The sequence below is a fragment of the Aquarana catesbeiana genome, linkage group LG09 (genome assembly GCF_042186555.1).
Source record: "Aquarana catesbeiana isolate 2022-GZ linkage group LG09, ASM4218655v1, whole genome shotgun sequence".
Taxonomy (NCBI): Eukaryota; Metazoa; Chordata; class Amphibia; order Anura; family Ranidae; genus Aquarana; species Aquarana catesbeiana.
Window position 1 is genome coordinate 307,511,601 of NC_133332.1, and position 20,764 is coordinate 307,532,364.

Consider the following 20,764-nt stretch of genomic DNA (forward strand, 5'->3'; position numbering starts at 1 on the left):
TAACTTTTGCGCAAACCAATCAATATACGCTTATTGCGATTTTTTTTACCAAAAATATGTAGAAGAATACGTATCGGCCTAAACTGAGGAAAAAATTAGTTTTTTAAAAAAAAAAATTGGGATATTTATTATAGCAAAAAGTAAAAAATATTGTGTTTTTTTCAAAATTGTCGCTCTTCTTTTGTTTATAGCGCAAAAAATAAAAACCGCAGAGGTGATCAAATACCACCAAAAGAAAGCTCTATTTGTGGGGAAAAAAGGACGTCAATTTTGTTTGGGTACATTGTCGCACGACCGCGCAATTGTCAGTTAAAGTGCGACAGCGCTGAAAACTAAAAATTGGTCTGGGAAGGAAGGGGGTGAAAATTATATTGAACCGGTTAAAGCGTGACATGCTGGGTATCTATTTACTCGGCGCAACATTGTCTTTCATATTGTACATATAAAAAAAAAAAAAATTTGTTTATCTATTGTGGGGTTTTTTTTGCATTCAAATGCAGAAAAAAAGTGTAATTTTTCACCAAAAAATTGCATTTGAAAAATCCCCGTGCAAACACCGTGTGACATAACAAAAATTTGCAAAACCCACCATTTTATTCTCTAGGGTCTCTGCTTTAGAAAAAAAAATATATACTCGAGTATAAGCCGAGTTTTTCAGCACATTTTTTTGTGATGAAAATGCCCCCCCTCGGCTTATACTCAAGTCAAGCACTTTTCTGCAGCAGAAAATGACATTTCCCAAACTGACTTTGGGGCCCCGTATCTTGAGGCCTAGGAACTAGGAACCCCAAATTTGGTGTGCAAACCCAGTGGAACTAGCCCTACAACATATCCAAAGCTGGAGTTCTAAACACCAAGTGGCCTCGAGATACGGGGCTCCAAATTCGGTTCGGAAAATGTCATTCTCTGCTGCAGAAAAGTGCTTGACATTTTCCGAACCGACTTTGGGGGCCCATATCTTGGGGCCACTTGGTGCTAGGAACCCCAGCTGGATATGTTTATTGGATATGTTTTAGTGCTGGTTCCACTGGGTTTGCACACCAAATTTGGAGTTCCTACCATCAAGTGGCCCCGAGATACGGGGCCCCAAAGTCGGTTAACTGTGTCCATCTGCAGCAATGTCATTTCGGGACCCTTTGGGTCCAGAGACCCCAAATTTTGGCTGCAGCTAGGGGGCATCTAGGAACCCTTAACTACCGAGTTTGAAGTTTGGGGGACCTATGGCTGAAAATGGGCACAGTGAGGCTGCAAATGGGCATTGTTGACCCTCTTTTCCACTTATAGTAGCTGCGCATTTCTCACCCTAGGCTTATACTCGAGTCAATACGTTTTCCCAGTTTTTCGTGGTAAAATTAGGTGCCTCGGCTTATATTCGGATATGTATGTATGTATATATATATACCCCCCTACACAGTCCCCTCCCCGACTTCAGTTAGAAAACAGAGAAGGAACACATTTAACCCCTTGATCTCCCCCTAGTGTTAACCCCTTCATTGCCAGTGACATTTTTACAGTAATCAGTGCATTTTTATAGCACTGATCGCTGTATAAATGCCAGTGGTCCCAAAATAGTGTCAAAAGTGTCCGATGTGTCCACCATAATGTCGCAGTCACGATAAAAATTGCAGATCACCGCCATTACTAGTAAAAAAAAAAAAAAGAAGAAGAATAAAAATGCCATAAATCTATCCCCTATTTTGTAGACGCTATAACTTTTGCGCAAACCAATCAATATACGCTTATTGAGATTTTTCTTTTACCAAAAATATGTAGAAGAATACGTATCGGCCTAAACTGAGGAAAAAAATAGTTTTTTTGATATATTTTTGGGGGGATATTTATTATAGCAAAAAGTTAAAAATATTGTGTTTTTTTTTTCAAAATTGTCGCTCTTTTTTTGTTTATAGCGCAAAAAAATGAAAAAACGCAGAGGCGATCAAATACCGCCAAAAGCTCTATTTGTGGGGAAAAAAAAAAAAAGGACGTCAATTTTGTTTGGGCGCAACGTCGCACGACTGCGCAATTGTCAGTTAAAGCGACGCAGTGCCGGATCGCAAAAAGTGCTCTGGTCAGGAAGGGGGTAAAATCTTCCGGGGCTGGAGTGGTGGTTAAACAAAAAAAAAAAAAAAAAAAAAAACATTTTTCATAGTTTGTGCTAAAATTTTGAAATAGCACTGATGGGAACTGATAGACGGCATTGATGGGCACTGAGAGGTGGCACTGATAAGCAGCACTAATAGGAAGCACTGGTGGGCACTGATAGGTGGGCACTGATTGGCACGGATAGGCGGCATTGATGGGCACTGAGAGGTGGCACTGATTGGCACGGATAGGCGGCATTGATGGGCACTGAGAGGTGGCACTGATTGGCACGGATAGGCGGCATTGATGGGCACTGAGAGGTGGCAATGATCGGCAGCACTGGTGAGGAGGCACTGAAGGGCACTGAGAGGTGGCACTGATAAGCAGCACTAATAGGAAGCACTGGTGGGCACTGATAGGTGGGCACTGATTGGCATGGATAGGCGGCATTGATGGGCACTGAGAGGTGGCACTGATCGGCAGCACTGGTGGGGAGGCACTGAAGGGCACTGAGAGGTGGCACTGATCGGCAGCACTGGTGAGGAGGCACTGAAGGGCACTGAGAGGTGGCACTGATAAGCAGCACTAATAGGAAGCACTGGTGGGCACTGATAGGTGGGCACTGATTGGCACGGATAGGCGGCATTGATGGGCACTGAGAGGTGGCACTGATCGGCAGCACTGGTGAGGAGGCACTGAAGGGCACTGAGAGGTGGCACTGATAAGCAGCACTAATAGGAAGCACTGGTGGGCACTGATAGGTGGGCACTGATTGGCATGGATAGGCGGCATTGATGGGCACTGAGAGGTGGCACTGATCGGCAGCACTGGTGGGGAGGCACTGAAGGGCACTGAGAGGTGGCACTGATCGGCAGCACTGGTGAGGAGGCACTGAAGGGCAATGAGAGGTGGCACTGATAAGCAGCACTAATAGGAAGCACTGGTGGGCACTGATAGGTGGGCACTGATTGGCACGGATAGGCAGCATTGATGGGCACTGAGAGGTGGCACTGATTGGCAGCACTGGTGGGCACTGTTGGGACTGCACTGATCATCAGTGCTGACGTCCCTTTAACACAAGCCAGTTATCGGCTCTCTTCTTCTCTCTTCATGCTGTCAGTGTGAGGAAAGGAAAGCCGATAACTGGCTTGTGTTTACATCCTGTGATCAGCTGTTATTGGCTGATCACACGGTAAAGGGCCGCTGTGATTGGCCCTTTACCCTGATCTGCGATCAGCTGAGTACGAGGGAGTCGGCGATCACTGGGCGGGCGGGCAGGATGATCACAGAAGGACGCCCTCCCGGCGATGTAGTCGGCTTACTTTGTGGACAAGAAGTGGATACTTTGTGTTTGTGGTTTGTGGTGTAGTCCCCCTTTAAGTAGATAATCTGTATACAGATGAAGAAAAACAAAAACCTTTTGTGCTGGTTTTATAAAATGTACCTGACTGGCTGGAATGTTTCACAGCTTTACTCTTCTAATGATGTCATCGTTTGTATTCCTCTCCAGGACCTGAAATGTACAGAAGTGTGACAACAGAGGGGCATTAAATGTAACATATCGGAGAATTACAAGTAAAGAGATACATGGAAGAGTTAGAAAAAAATCACAATAAGAACAATCTGATGAAGTGTATCCAAAGCAGTTTCTTTAGTTCTGGATGGAGAAGAAGGATTACACCCCCTGTCTGGCTTTTTGTGTCCCTGCTGGGGAGATTTGTTCTGATCGCTATTATCGAAGGGAAAAATCCAACACTTTGAGTTGTCACTTGAAGATGAACAAATCTTCCATCGGGAACACTTTCCAGTGACAACTGCCTAAGATGGGATTTCCCCCCCCCCACTTCCTGTTGTGCCAGTAGGACAGGAAGTGACTGTAGATCTCCCCGATGGGACACCTGCTGGGCCTTTACTGTTCTCTGTGGCTCCATTAGAAGATTCTCCCCTTACTACAACAGCGGCAAACAAAAATACTAATTATTTTTCAGAGTAGAGTGGGGGGGAGGGGGCTAGAACCCCTGTCAGATGTTTATCGCTGGTTAAAGGATTGGAAGGTGTCTTGTTGTTGTATATCGGCCACCAAAAATGATCGGGTGAAAATAGGGTTTTCAGCGTTTTGTCAATAGGAAGAAAAAAAAAAAAAAAAAAGTGCCAATAAAGGCATACTGCGTCCCACTGACTTCAATGCAAAAATCCATCCCCATTGACTTCAATGCAAAAACATCATCCACATTAATTAAATCTTTATAAAAAAAAAAATGTAAATAAAAATTGTTTTAAACTGTCCGTTCCAGTTTTGGTTTTTGGCCAAGTGAATCCTGAATTTCCGGCCCAGAATTTTCATTTCGGTGAACCATATATGTAATAAGAATAGATTTATACAATTTATTTTTTATAGTACTTTATAAATCTATTTTTATCCATATAAGAAATAAGATCTTTATATACAGTATATATTCATCCATATATAAAATAAGCAAAATATATACAAATTTTGTATACTTTATATATCTATTCTAATTATATATACACAGAAGAAAATAGGATATTTATTACACACATATTTATTTTCATCCCTATATAAAAAAAAAAAAAAAAAGGATTTTATATATATATATATATATATACACACACACACACACACACACACACACACACACACACACACATATATATATATATATATATATATATATATATATATATATATTATAAATTGTTATAATTTTTTTATCATCCATATATCTACAGGAAAGCGCTCTATATTTTTTAAATGAAATATATACTTTCTATATTATTTTGTATATGATTATTTTTATCCATCTACAAAAACATGAAATATATATATTTGAACATAAAACATGAGTGTGTATATAAAAACATATATTCATATTTTATGTATAAATATATATTTCATGTTTTTGTAGATGGATAAAAAAAAATTATATATATATATAGAAAGAGTATTTTCATCCACCCAAAAAAAAGTTATAAGTAAAATGTTTTTTTTTTTTTTTTTTTTTTTTTTTGTGTGTGGATGCAAATGGTGTAGAGATTATATATATATATATATATATATATATATATATATATATATATATATATATATATAGTTTTTTTTTTTTGTTTTTTTGGGTGGATGAAAAAAAAAAAATTATATTATAATATAATATGTAAAAAATAAATATGAAACTATATATCTTACTGTTTTATATTTAAAACTATATTTATTATTATTGTTATTAATGGGTATAAAGAAAACAAAATATGGATTATACTTATTATCTTCCATATGTAAAATATAAAAGAAGATTTCCTCTATTATCCCCGCGGACACACCGCCGTCTCTGATCCACCAACAAATCGCACTCCTTTCCTTATGGGAACCTCTTGGAGGGGCCCAAAATACAGAGCGCCCCCTGTAGGGCCGCACACAACAACGCACCCACCACCCCCCCCCCCCCCCACACACTCCTCAGAGCCCTGAGGCCATTAGTGTCCCCAATGCAGACCTCCCCCCCACTTCCTGTCTGATGGGACTGTTGTCACCAGGACAGGAAGTGACCAGAAATCTCTCCAATGGGGTCCCAGAGAGCATTAAAAACCTGCCAGAGGCTCCAAACTGCCCTGACTGCTCCCAACACTGAGCCCAGCCCCTGTCCTGGGTGGACATATAGGGAGCAGCAGCCCAGAGCCCTATCACATAGACAGTATGGAGGGGCTCACCCCTTCCCAGCCATACCCCTCCCCCAGACACCTATACATATCATATCACATCGCTATATATCCATATATACATCCTCTGCTTACCTCACTCTGCAAGAAGAAAGCATGTGACCGAGCCCGGCCAACCAGCACCAGCAAGCTTGTCAGCCTCCGGAGCCCCGCCCACACGTTTCGTCACCTCATCCGGTTACATTGTCAACAGCGCTCCGCTCGCTAGAGGCCGGTCCCTCCCGCTTCTATGGTGTCCGCGGCGCTTGCGGCTATTACAGCAGAGGAACGAGGCTGCGACAAAATGGCCGCCGCTGTGCGGTGGGCGGGGTTTTGGCGTTGCTAGGCTCCGTGTTGCAGTGACTGGGTTGTGTAACGCTCAGTAATGAACAGAAATACTAATCACTTTCTAAATAAAATAACTTCCATGAATATATTTCACTTGTGTATTTAACTTTTTTTGCCTGAGCATGAGCTTTAAAGTAGAAATTAAGAAATTTCCCCATTGAGGAGATTTCCCTTCACTTCCTGTCCTATAGCCACAACAGGAAGTGAGAGGAAATCCCTCCAAATCGCATTCAGAACGCTCTTCAGAGAGCATATGAAGAGCGAGGAGGCCTTCTCATCGCCAGTCAATACAACTCCTCCTCACCACCTTTCATATGCCCTCTGATGAGCGCTCTGAATGCGGACTGCTCTTCAGACAGCAAAGCAAGTGTGGATGAGGCCTTAGTTATACTTTAGGGCCAATTCACACCACATGCAGTCCAGTGTGGGGTTTTTTCTGCATCAAAAACGCACGGAAAGTCGGTTATATGGTTTTCAATGGAATCCTTCACACCAGTCCTGTCAGTTCCAGTTCCAGAAAAAAAAAGTAGAGCATGCTGCATTTTTCCTGCACTGGACTGTACTGGAACGCAGTAAAATGCATCTAAAACGCACTGGAATGTACTGAAAAGCATTAAAAAATGCACCGAACCCTAGTACAGGGAGGGAAAAAAAAACAGTAAAAGGAAAAGCACCTGGAATGCATCTGGAAAGACATCAAAAACACTCCAAAACGCGCCAAAAACGCATTAACGCGTATGTAGAAACACAACCAGAATGGATCTGGAGTGCGTTTTTGCGGTGTGAACCACACAGACTTAGGGCTGGTTCACACCGCAAAAATGCCCTCCAGTTCCATTTCGGTTCCGTTTCTACATACACGTTTATGCGTTTTTTAGTGCGTTTTGCAGTGAATTTAGCATGGTTTCCTATGGTACACGTCATTCCGGTTGCATTTTCCAGATACGCGTTTATGAGTTTTTTAGCGCGTTTTGCTGTGCATTTAGCATGGTTTCCTATGGTACACATTCACACTGATGCATTTTTTCGGCCACTGCGTTTTCGGAAAGGGTCAGGGACTTTTTTTTTCCCGTAGCAGATTGTGTTTTGCACGTAATAGACTTCAATGGACCTGCAGTAAAAAACGCAAGTGATGCGTTTTGAATGCATTTTACATGCGTTTTGCTTCTTTTTTTTCTTCATAACAAACTGTGTATAGCTGGTTGTTAAGGAGCAGGCTGGGAAGCCGGCCGCCAGGTCCTTAGCAACCAATGAGTCAGCAAAAAGAAAAAATCAACAAAAAAAATGGCGTTGGGTCCCCCCAATCCATATTAGACCCCTCTGGATTTTGGGGGGGGAACCCCACGCCCAAAAAAAAAAACCAGAGTGTGGTCAACCCCAAAGTCTGTACCAGACCCTTATCTGAGCACAGAGCCTGGCAGGTCAGGAAAGAGAGGGGACGAGCGAGCGCCCCCCCGAACCATACCAGACCACACGCACTCAACATGGGGGGGTGCTTTGGGACAGCCCCACTCCAAAACACCTTGTCCTCATGATGATGAGGAGAAGAGCCCCTTCCCCCACAACCCTTGTTAAAGGGGGCTTCCAGATTCTGAATAAGAAACCCCCACCAGCAGACCCCCACAACCACCAGCTAAGGTTGTGGGGTAGAGGCCCTTGTCCCCATCAACATGGGGACAAGGTGCTTGAGAGCCCCCCTGCCCCACATCACCCTCCTATGTATGCAGTCATGTGGTTTGGTATGGTTCGAGGGGGGTGCTCACTCGTCCCATCCTTGTCCTCGGGTATGGATTTTGGGGAGGCCACACGCCATTTTTGTTTTAAATCTTGGCTTCGAGTTCCCTTCAAAACCGATACCAGACCGGAAGGGTCTGATATGGCTTAAAAGAGGGACCCCCACGCCATTTTTTTATTGCCGGAAATTTTTGTCTTTACATTCAGCTGTCAGTGAGGAAGCCCGCTGACAGCTGATGACTCGATGGACGTTAAGGACACAGCGGCCGGCTTCCAGACCCGCTCTTTAACAGGGCTTTGATGTGCAGACACTAGACATGTGCACTGCCCAAAAGTGTGTTCGTTTTCGTTTTATTTGTTTGTTTTTTTTGGGGGGGGGGGGGGTTTGAGTTATTCATTATGATCGCAATTTGTAAATTCGAAAATAAGAAATAAAATCTGAAAATTTGAAAGAATAACTAACTAATAATAGCTATTAAATTATAGGTATTGGAATTTGCTTTCAAATTTGGTTGTTAGTGAACGTAATGAATACGAATTTATCCGAAGTTACGAATTATCCAAAATAACGAATGCTGCAGCTAAACAAATAGAACAGAACAAATTAATAATAAATAATAATAATAAAAACTTTTTTATTATTCTTATTGCTTTTTGTTATTATTAATTCGTTACGTTCCATTCGTTTAGATACGGCATTCATTATTTCGGATAATTCATAACTTCGGATAAATTCGTATTCATTACGTTCAACCAAATTTAAAAGGAAATTCAAATACCTATAATTCAATAATTAGTAATGGTTAAGTTATTATTAGTTAGTTATTATTTCAGGTTTTCGAGTTTTCAGATTTTCGGATTTTTGGATTTCTGGATTCACGAATTTCCGAATTTTTTAATTTCCGGATTTTCAAATTTACAAATTTTTGAATATCTGAACTGAAGAAAAATTTGTTAAACGGGTTTTGGTTAATTTCCGAATTTCCGATTTTTTGAATTTACTAATTTTCGAATGTACGAATTTTCAAATATTCGAATTGATGAATAATCAGAAAAACTTGGTAAAAGGGTTTGGTTAATTCGGATATTTCCGAATTACTGAATTTGTCAAAATTCGTTAAAAAACGATTTTGGAACAAAATGAATTGAACATGTCTAACAGATACTGTGTCCTAATAGACTTGAATGGGTCTGGGGCTTAAGTGTATGGACACAGGCTAACATGGGGAGGGGGGCATTTGAAGGCAGAAAAAAAAAATGCTGGACGCCCCTAACAGCAGTGTTAAAAAAAATCCAGTGTGCGTGAGGCCTAAAGATGCAGGAAATAGGCCCTGTTTATGGTATACGGGCCTCAGTGTCTTTGTGAATGAGGCCCAGTACCTAGTAATATTATATGTAGCACCCTGGGGTTTAGTCAGGGAGCTCCTCACTAAATTCCTTGTCAGGGGTAGCTACCATAGTTAAATTATTAGAGATCCATTGATTTCTCCCTAAGTTTGGCCTTGTTGTAATTTTCTCTTCTACCACTAGGTGTCCGGGCACTTGGTGGTAATAGATATGAGAAGGACAACTCAAGGTCGGGTTATGGGTATATGGGGTATCTCAGCCAATGGGCAGGGGTTTTCTTGAATCCCTTGGCCTGCTGGGAGAGCCTATATATTCGGGTGAGGTCAGGTGATCCATGTACTGCCGTCTGGGTGGACGCGTGTCATCTGCCCTAGGCTGCTAGGCTGGAGATTGGGCCTGTCCCAGGGGCATCTGGCTGCCAGGCTGTGTGAGGGCCTATTCAGAAGTAAGAGAACAGCACAGGGTTGGGACTGCGGCTTGCAGTCAAACCAAAAGTGAAGGTTCTGCCGGCTGGAGAACCTGTCGTGGTCGGAGGTAGAAGGGGAGCTGTCGCCACTAAGGGACCGCAATGAGTAACTGAAGCAAGTACCAGAGCAGTATTCTCACCGAACGGGCATGGTGGAAAATCGGGAAACTTCAGGCGGTGATCAAGTCAGGGACCCAACCAGTTGAGGTGACGCTTGCAGAGCAGCAGGTGGTAATCAAGTCAGGGACCCGCTTTAGCTCTGCCAAGAACCTCCATGATGTTGATGAAGTGGCCTCCCTCTTACAGACCTCTATTATGAGCAAACAGGCACTGCTTGAGTTGGCCGAGGAGCTTCTCAGGATGGGCCTGTCTGTATCTGAGGTGATTGAAGGCTATGAAAAGGCCTCCAAAAAAGCTCCAGAGATCCTCTCAGATCTGGTCTGTAGCTCTGCCAAGTCAGGGACACAACCAGCGGAGGTGACGCTTGCAGAGCAGCCTTGTGAGTCAAGTCAGGGACCGAGCTGGTGAGCTGGGGTAAAGCATGAAAGGTATCCGAAGTGCCAAGCTAGGGACCCAGCAGGGAAGCGTGGGTGACGCTTGAGGGAGATATCACCACAAAAGGCTTGAGGAGCTCACAGTATTCAGAGTCAGTGAACCAGAGGGTCCGTGAGAGACCAGGAGCTCAAGGGGCTGAAGAACTACAAGCAGAAGTTGTAGTAAAGCTGAGAGAACTGTTACGTTTGAATTAGGAACTGTTAAGTACTGTTGCCATAGGGGACAGCAAACCTGCACGTGCAGAAGTGGCACCTTGATGGGACCCTTCCCTGTACGGTTGTCCTCCTATTGAAGCCTCGGAGTCTGCCTATTGAAATTGCAACTACTTAAGGGTGTCCTGGCCACAACCCTCTTTCCCTTGCAAAATATAAAAGAAATAAAACCTCTTTTGCATCCAAGAAGTGTCTGGCGCCCAATGACTTTTACCAGCTTTGCACCCACTATGCCCCACAACCCACCACATATTGAAGGATGTCAGCTATCTTTGGCCTTGAAGGTTCTCATTAGAGTGGAAGAGGTTAGAGATTCTGCTACATATATTATTATAGTATTATAATATAGGCACCTGTGTGTAGGTGAGGATGTAAGTAGTGTGTAATGAAGGTATTTTCTGAAGGCAAGATGGAAATCCCCACAAAAAAAAAACTTGTCAAACCACCCACCAGCCATGTAACCTTCACCCAGAAACAGTTTTTTTTTGTTTTTTTTGCACCATCCCTGATAATATATCTCTGCACAGAAGTATTAGGCTACATTCACATATATGCGGTAGTGTGTGTAAATCGCACACATTCCGGCACCTGCATGGTGCTGCATAGAAAACGCATTGGGGGTGCCATTTTTTCCACTTGCTGACCCTGGCTTTTTCTGACATTTGTTGTTTGCAAGCAAAAATCTGTATTTTTACTTATGCGTTCAATTCTGCACGCAAACATGGAGGGATGGGGCGCTTTAAAAAAATTTTTTTTAGTATTTTACTTATTATTTGTTATTTTTACACCGTTCCTTCAATTGTTTTTTTTTTTTTGATCACTTGTATTTCTATTACAAGGAATGTAAACATCCCTTATAATAGAAATAGGCATGACAGGTTCTCTTAATTGAGGGATCTGGGGTCAAAAAGATTCCAGTTTGAGACTTTTCCCTTCTGCGATAAAGACCGCTCACTGCTGCTCTTTTTTGCTTGTGCAGGGTGAGTGGTCTTGACTCCACCCCTCATGTAGTTTCCTTTGGAGGGTGGGGGCTGCTAAGCCCCTCCCACAGCTCTGCACAGGCTATGTACAGCACAGTGTTGATGTCACTACAAGGTAATATCTGGGTTTGTAAAGGCTTTTGGTGCACACAAAGTGATTTTTTGGGGTTATTTATTGAAACGCATCACATTAAAGCACAAGTTTATCATTCAACCAGGAACCCCCATTAACAAAATAAATAACTATTTATATTTTTTTGTATTATTTTTACCTGTTTTTGTCCTTTCTATTTCAGGACAAATCTCAGGGGAGGTAGAGGTGGAACGCCGGATACAGATTTACAACCCATAAGAAGAGGTCATTGGTTGAGCCTGATGGCATGGGTTAAGCTGGTCATAGATGGATCGAAATTCGATTGGTTTAGCAGGGACCGGCCAAATTTTGATCCATCTGTAGCCATTCCCACGAGATCTAACGATCAACTTCTGTAGTATGGGAAAGTTGGAAAATGTTTATTCGATCGGCGTCTGTAGCATTGATCGGTGTATTCTGAAGGTGGAGGAGTCCCTGCTGTGAGAATACAAGAGGACTCTTCATTTCACCTCAAAAGAAAAGACCCATCTATGGTCAGCCTTAAAGCAGCAAACTGAGGAACCCAGAATTAGTGGGAGCCACTCAACTCAAGAAATTTGAATATAAAAAAAAAAAAAAAAAAAAAAAGAGTGTCAAATTATCATCTCAAGAGTTCAAAGTCCTTTAGTCCAACGATCCCTCTTTATCAGGACATTTTTTTTCAAGCCCTGAAAAAGGGGATTGCTGGCTCCTGAAATGCATTGACTGCCTTTGTTTCCATGTTACTCATTATTATGAAAGGACTTTGGACTCTTGAGATTGGTCTATTTGACACCCAGACAAATCTCAGGTTGTGTGATTAACCAGATGACATCGTCCACCCCTTTCTGTTGTCATCAGAGGAGGTCTAGGTTTCCTAGTAGCTTCCAAGTGCCCATTGGCTTGTAGACTCACATAAATATTCCCACCTGTGTTTTATTGGCAATACAACTGTTGGTTGAAAGATTGTTGTTTCCTGGACTTCAAGTCCTTCAGATCAAGTTGTCAGTACTAATGCCGCGTACACACGAGCGGACTTTACGGCAGACTTTGCCTGGCGGACTTTTCTACGGTCTTTACGACGGACTTTCTGAATGAACGGACTTGCCTACACACAATCCACCAAAGTCCGTCGAATTCATACGTGATGACGTACGACCGGACTAAAACAAGGAAGTTCATAGCCAGTAGCCAATAGCTGCCCTAACGTGGATTTTTGTCTGTCGAACTAGCATACAGACGAGCGGACTTTTCGACCGGACTCGATTACGAGGGATTGATTTAAAACATGTTTCAAATCTAAGTCCGTCCAACTTTTGAGAAAACAAAGTCCGCTGGAGCCCACACACGATCGAATTGTCTGACGAAATCCAGTCCGCTGGGCAAAGTCTGCCGTAAAGTCCGCTCGTGTGTACGCGGCATAAGAGCTTGCTAAGAATTTTCTACAGCACCGCAGCCCAAAACAACTTGAGGGTACATTACATGCAACTGTTGTCTGCTTGGATGTTTGACTAAAATTCTGTTTGCTCCAATAAAGCTCTGGCTTTGGCCTTCGAACATAAGATAGCCCCTGTGTACAATAATTAGCTGAGCAAGAGCCAAGAAGTTGGAGATGGTTTATGGCTTCGTGCCTATGCTTCTTGATAGGGGTGAGTGAAATGGAGATTTTGATGGCAAAAATGAATTGGAGTCAATGGAAAAATAAAGGTAGCTTTTTGAAGTTTAAATCTTTGTTGGGGTTTAATTGGCTCCCAAGGTCTAGTAGGGACGAACACAATGAAGATATTGGAGCCAGTGGGGAAATGAAGGTGGTTTTAGTCCAATAAAGTTCTGGCCTTGGCCTTCCAATACAAGATAGTACTTATGTAGTTACTTGGGATAGGACCATACCTTTGGGACAGGGATGGGTTATGGCTTTTTGCCTATGCTTCTTAGTAGGGATGAGCAAAATGGAGATTTTGTCATTTTAGCAAAATGCTTTGGAGCCAGTAGGAAAATGAAGGTGGTTTTAGGCTATAAAGTTCTGGCCTTGGCCTTCCAATACAACATAGCCCTTATATAGTTAATTGGGCTAGGAATATACCTTTGGGATAGGGATGGGTTATGGTTTTGTGCCTTTGCTTCTTAGTAGGGACAAGCAAAATGTTTTGGAGCCAGTGGGAAAATGAAGGTGGTTTTAGTTCAAAAAGTTCTGGCCTTGGCCTTCCAACACAAGATAGCACTTATGTAGTTACTTGGGATAGGACTATACCTTTGGGATAGGGATGGGTTACAGCATTGTGCCTACGCTTCTTAGTAAGGATGAGCAAAATTGAGGTTTTGCCATTTTGGCTAAATGCTTTGGAGCCAGTGTGGAAATGAAGGTAGTTTTGGTACAATAAAGTTCTGGCCTTGGCCTTACAATACAAGATAGCCCTTATGTAATTACACGGGTTAGGGACATACCTTAGGGATAGGGATGGGTTATGGTTTTGTGTCTATGCTTCTTAGTAGGGACAAGCAAAATGCTTTGTAGCCTCTAAGAAAATTAAGGTAGTTTTAGTCCAAAATGTTCTGGCCTTGGCCCTCCAACGCAAGATAGCACTTATGTAGATACTTTGGATAGGACTATCCCTTTGGGATAGGGATGGGTTACAGCATTGTGCCTACGCTTCTTAGTAAGGATGAGCAAAATTGAGGTTTTGCCATTTTTGGCAAAATGCTTTGGAGCCAGTGTGGAAATGAAGGTAGTTTTGGTCCAATAAAGTTCTGGCCTTGGATTTCCAATACAAGATAGCCCTTGTGTAGTTAATTAAGCTAGGACCATAGCTATGGGATAGGTATGGGTTATGGTTTTGTGCCTATGCTTCTAAGAAAGGACAAGCAAAATTCTTTGGAGCCAGTGGGAAAATGAAGGTGGTTTTAGTCCAAAAAGTTCTGGCCTTCTAATACAAGATTGCCTCTATGTAGTTACTTGGGCTAGGACCATACCTTTGGGATAGGGATGGGTTACAGCTTTGTGCCTATGCTTCTTAGAAGGGATGAACAAAATGGAGATTTTGCCATTTTGTCGAAATGCTTTGGAGCCAATGTGGAAATGAAGGTACTTTTGGTCCAATAAGGTTCTGGCCTTGGCCTTCCAATACAAGATAGCCCTTATGTAGATACATGGGCTAGGGACATACCTTAGGGATAGGTTATGGTTTTGTGCCTAAGCATCTTTGTAGGGATAAGCAAAAGTGGGATTTTGACATTTGACAAAAGGCATTGGAGCCAGTGGCTCCAAATTTGGTTTTAGTCCAAAAAGATTTGGCATTGGCCTTACAATTCAAGATAGCCCTCATGTAGTTACTTGGGCTAGGGTTATACCTTTGGGAAGGGATAGGTTATGGCTTTGTGCCTATGCTTCTTGGTAGGGATGAGCAAAATGGAGATTTTCATGGCAAAAATGTATTGGCGTCAATAGCGAAATTAAGGTGGTTTCTGGTAGTTGAAGTCTTTGCTGGGGGTTAAATGGCTTCCAAGGTGAATAGAAGCTCCTTTCCACCAGCCTGAACCTGTTCTTGTGCGTGCCATAGAGGTGAAGAGAGGAAGACATGTTTGATGCCCAGCCTGGGTGACAAATATGGCTCCCTCTATAGTGTAGGAGTGAGTATAGATACAAAGGGCAAAAGGTGTTAATTGTAGGATTACCAGGTGAAAATAAGAAAAGAAAAGAGTAAAAATTAAAAGAAAAGGAAAGCAGCTACCACATCTAAGAACTTGTAAGCTGCAATATATATTTTTGTTTTTAGTTTTAGACACACTTTAATTTCACACTAATGACTCCACTCATCCCTATTTCTCAGCAGTCAAGACCATTCCTAGTGCTAGCAGTTTGATACATAAGGCACCGTTATGTCCTCCATTTCATCAGACTTTGACCTGGGCTCCATGTTGAGATATTTGGTGGTTCTTAAGACCGGCATGCTCAGGGAACCGCTCTCCACAGTCACTGCATACATAAAGAACCTCCTCCACATGGATCTTCTGGTGAATAATCAGATAGGACTTGCGAGTATAACGTTTGCCGCACTGCTGGCACTCAAATGGCCGCTCCCCCGTGTGGATCCGTTTGTGGAGCACCAACTGCAGCTTACGGGTGAATCCCCTCCCGCACTCCACACACACAAAAGGCTTTTCGGCCAAATGAGTCTTCTGGTGGCTGGCAAACGTGAGCCGGTTACTCAAACTTTTCCCACACTGGTTACAGATATAAATGGTGCTTTCCGTGTGGAGTTTATGGTGGGCCACCAGGTTGGAGTTGCTACTAAACCTTTTGCCGCACTGGTTGCAACAATACGGCCTCTCTCCGGTATGAGTTCTCTGGTGAATGACGAAATGGGACCGGTCACTGAAACATTTCCCGCACTCCTGGCAGGAATAGGGCTTGTGACCCGTGTGTATCCTCTGGTGTAGCACGAGGTGCGAGCTTTGGATGAAGTTCTTCCCGCAATCTATACAGGCGTAGGGCCTCTCTCCACTGTGGATCCTTTGGTGAGTAGCCAAAGTCGAACTCCGAGTAAAGCATTTGCCACAGTCGGGACATGGATATGGTTTCTCACCGGTGTGGGTTCTTTGATGTGTTGCCAGCGTGGAACTGTGCGTAAAACACTTACCGCAGTCCAGACACACGTACTGCCGGTGACCCGACCAGGCTCTGTACTTCATCCTCCTACCAGCTCTGTTAGTCCCGTAGTTATACCTTGAGGGTAAAATGTTATCTGCCATATAGGTTCCATTTTTTACATCAGTGTCACTAGTATGAGTTGATACCAACCTTTCCCCTTGCTCTTGTAAAGGGGTATTGAGACCGTCCTTCTCAACCTGAATATGGCTCTTCAACGCATCCAGTACATTTGTTCCCCAGTCACCGGTACTGAGCCCATCTTTATCGGTAGGATAACACCAAGGCACATCCTCCTCCATATTCTGGAATGATCTGGAACATTCATGAAGTATTCCGTCTTGCTTGTTCAACCTACCAGAAGACATATATTAGTTTTACATTTTGGCAAGACATCACAGAAATCGAAGAAGATCTTTTTCAGTTGTTTTTTTTTTTTTTTTAACTTTAACGGGACACTTTGAAGTTTATTAAAAAAAAAAAAATCACATTGCAAATGCCTCAGCTTTGGCAAAAAATCCCCTAAATGTTTCTAATATGTGTATTTCCTCTGACAAAAAATCAGAAATACAGAAGCCTAAGCATTCACACAGTCATTGCATATAATCCCCTTAATGTGTCTAATATGTGTATTTCCTATGAATGAAGGCAAAGTGTTCTCTGATTGGACGAGGTGGAGAGCGTGACTTAACCGCCACTAACAGAGACCTTAACCATTGCCTACTCCATCCAAAAGGAAAAAGTTTTTGTTTTTTTAAACACCTTGGGGTCTATTAAAAAAAAAAAAATCAGAAATACAGAAGCCTAAGCATTTACACAGTTGTTGCATATAATCCCCTTAATGTGTCTAATATGTGTATTTCCTCTGATGTTATCGCCATCTAGTGGCTATAATGCTGTATTTTCCTAAAACTGGAAAATGGGGTGACTTGGGATATGATACAATATTCTCAGAAATAATACATACAATATTCTGCGGAAACAATACATACAGTACAATGTTCCAGGGATATGATAAAATATTCCCAGGATATGATACATATAATATTCCCAGGATATGATACATACAGTATTCCAGGGATATGATACATATAATATTCATGGGATACGATACATACAATATTCCCAGGATATGATACATACAATATTCCCAGGATACGATACATACAATGTTCCATGGATACCATACATACAATATTCCCAGGATATAATACATACAATGTTCCATGGATACCATACATACAATATTCCCAGGATATAATACATACAAAATTCCCAGGATATGATTCATACAATATTCCAGGGATATGATACATATAATATTCCTGGGATACCATACATACACTATTCCCAGGATATAATACATACAATATTCCCAGGATATAATACATACAATAGTCCCAGAATATAATACATACAATATTCCCAGGAAACGATACATACAATATTCCCAGAATATAATACATACAATATTCCAGGGATATAATACATACAATATTCACGGGATATAATACATATAATATTCCTGGGATAAAATACATACAATATTCCCAGGATATGATAATATGATATTCCCGGGATATAATACATACAATATTCCCAGGATATGATAATACAATATTCCCGGGATATAATACATACAATATTCCCGGGATATAATACATTCAATATTCCCGGGATATAATACATACAATATTCCCGGGATATAATACATACAATATTCCCGGGATATAATACATACAATATTCCCAGGATATAATACATTCAATATTCCCGGGATATAATACATACAATATTCCCGGGATATAATACATTCAATATTCCCGGGATATAATACATACAATATTCCCGGGATATAATACATACAATATTCCTGGGATATAATACATACAATATTCCCGGGATATAATACATTCAATATTCCTGGGATATAATACATACAATATTCCCAGGATATGATAATACAATATTCCCGGGATATAATACATACAATATTCCCGGGATATAATACATTCAATATTCCCGGGATATAATACATACAATATTCCCGGGATATAATACATACAATATTCCCGGGATATAATACATATAATATTCCCGGGATATAATACATACAATATTCCCGGGATATAATACATACAATATTCCTGGGATATAATACATACAATATTCCCGGGATATAATACATACAATATTCCTGGGATATAATACATACAATATTCCCGGGATATAATACATACAATATTCCTGGGATAAAATACATACAATATTCCCGGGATATGATAATACAATATTCCCGGGATATAATACATACAATATTCCTGGGATAAAATACATACAATATTCCCGGGATATAATACATTCAATATTCCCGGGATATAATACATACAATATTCCCGGGATATAATACATACAATATTCCCGGGATATAATACATACAATATTCCCGGGATATAATACATACAATATTCCCGGGATATAATACATACAATATTCCCGGGATATAATACATACAATATTCCCGGGATATAATACATACAATATTCCCGGGATATAATACATACAATATTCCCGGGATATAATACATACAATATTCCCGGGATATAATACATACAATATTCCCGGGATATAATACATACAATATTCCTGAGATATAATACATACAATATTCCTGGGATATAATACATACAATATTCTCAGGATATAATACATACAATATTTCCGGGATATAATCCATACAATATTCCTTGTATGTCTCTCCGGCTCTCTCCCTACCTGCTGCAGAGGGGCCTTTTGTGTGCACAGAGTGGAGTCAGGCGGCCTCTGACAGCCCGGAGCCCTGCAGCATGCGGGGAATTGTAGTCGGGATTGAAGCCGAGTCATTTTATTCATTGCTTATAAAACTACATCTTCCAGAATTCCGCACTCCGGAGGAGCCAGAGAGCTGCACAGCTCAGGCCGGGTTAACCCTCAACCTGTGCGATCCTTCCCGTCCTTCACATTGATACAATCCAATCCTGTAACATAATACAGGGGACGTTTTCATTATGGTGACCATACACGCTTCGATTTTATTATCCAATTGATCACATTTCCAAATAATCGAACAGCCAGACCTTCCCTTTCAGTCGACTAAGGGTGACCATAGAGGCTTTGATTTCTTTTTACCGATCGATTTACGTTTCAATAAAAATGAACTAATGCGTAAATCATGGAATAGCCATAACTTCCCTTTGATTGATTTATGGCGCCCATAGAGGTCTCAATTGTTTTTTATCTGATCAATGTGCAATCTGATCAAAACTATCAAATCTGTAAACAATTAAATAACTATTACTTCCCTTTCCAATCAGATTCGATCAAACTGAGTTGATCGGCCAGGGCAATTTTTTTATTATCAATTATTTTGCATCAATCAGCAGCAAAAAGATACTTTGTTCATCGATGTGATCGTATTTCAGTCAATCAGATTATGGGATTACATACTGGAAAGAGAGATGTGATCAATAATTTACAATCAACTATCAACTATCGATGTAAATCCACTTCCCCCGTGTGTAGTATATCGATCAAATAGATTTTGGACCATAAATTATTTTATTCCTATTGGAAGAGTTTGATTGGAAAGCGTGTATTGTCACCATTGGGTTCAGATCAAATTTGATTGGCCAGGGCAGAAAATTATCAATCGTTTTCTAACCATCAGCGGCATTGAGATACAGTATTTTTTTCATGAATACAATTGTATTTCAATCAATCAGATTATGAGATTGTAATGGTGGCCATAGACAACAAAATAGAGCTTTTTTTGTTTGGTAATTAACTGCTTGCCCTCCAGAAGATTTACCCTCCTTTAATGACCAGGCCATTTTTTTTTGCGATACGGCACTGCGTTAATTTAACTGACAATTGCGCGGTCGTGCGACGCTGTACCCAAATAAAATTGACACCCTTTTTTTCCCACAAATAGAGCTTTCTTTTGGTGGTATTTGATCACCTCTGGGGTTTTTATTTTTTGCGCTATAAAAACAAAAAAAACGACAATTTTGAAAAAAAAAACTTTTTTTACTTTCTGCTATAAAACATATCACTTGTGAAACAAAAAAAAAAAAAAACATGTCCAATAAAAAAATGTAAAAAATAAAACTTCTTATTTCTTCTTTATGCCATTATGTATTCTGCTACATATTTTTGGTAAAAAAGAAAAAAAAAAAATCCCAATAAGCGTATATTGATTGGTTTACGCAAAAGTTATAGCGTCTACAAACTATGGGATATTTTTATGGCATTTTAATTTATTTATTTATTACTAGTAGTGGCGGCGATCAGCGATTTTTGCGGGACCGCGACATTGCGGCGGTCAAATCAGAAACACCTAACTGGCGCTTTTTTTGGGGACCAGTGATCAGTGCTAAAAAGATGCACTGTTACTGTACTAATGACACTGGCAGGGAAAGGGCGATCAAAGGGCTAAGTGTGTCCCTAGAGCAGTGATGGCGAACCTTGGCACCCCCAGATGTTTTGGAACTACATTTCCCATGATGCGCAACTACACTGCAGAGTGCCTGA

General features: G+C 41.2%; 2 protein-coding genes across 3 annotated transcripts in view; both read right to left on the bottom strand.

Moving 5' to 3' along the window:
• The window catches only part of CLCN5 (chloride voltage-gated channel 5), an 83,818-nt gene extending 77,802 nt beyond the window's left edge, over nucleotides 1–6,016 (bottom strand). For both annotated transcript variants that reach the window (XM_073600582.1, XM_073600581.1), the window contains exons 1-2: nucleotides 5,893–6,016; nucleotides 3,527–3,595 (exon numbers count right to left, since the gene is read on the bottom strand). The gene's annotated coding sequence lies outside the window, so the exon portion shown is untranslated. The remainder of the gene's footprint in view (nucleotides 1–3,526; nucleotides 3,596–5,892) is intronic.
• A 9,266-nt stretch (nucleotides 6,017–15,282) lies between these two features.
• LOC141107315 (uncharacterized) lies at nucleotides 15,283–19,093 on the bottom strand. The gene is made up of 2 exons (XM_073598008.1): nucleotides 18,971–19,093; nucleotides 15,283–16,549 (listed from the first exon to the last, which is right to left on the bottom strand). Exon 2 carries the CDS (start codon nucleotides 16,495–16,497, stop codon nucleotides 15,442–15,444), a length of 1,056 nt encoding a protein of 351 aa, XP_073454109.1. The 5' UTR covers nucleotides 16,498–16,549; nucleotides 18,971–19,093; the 3' UTR covers nucleotides 15,283–15,441.
• Between the last annotated feature and the right edge of the window lie 1,671 nt (nucleotides 19,094–20,764).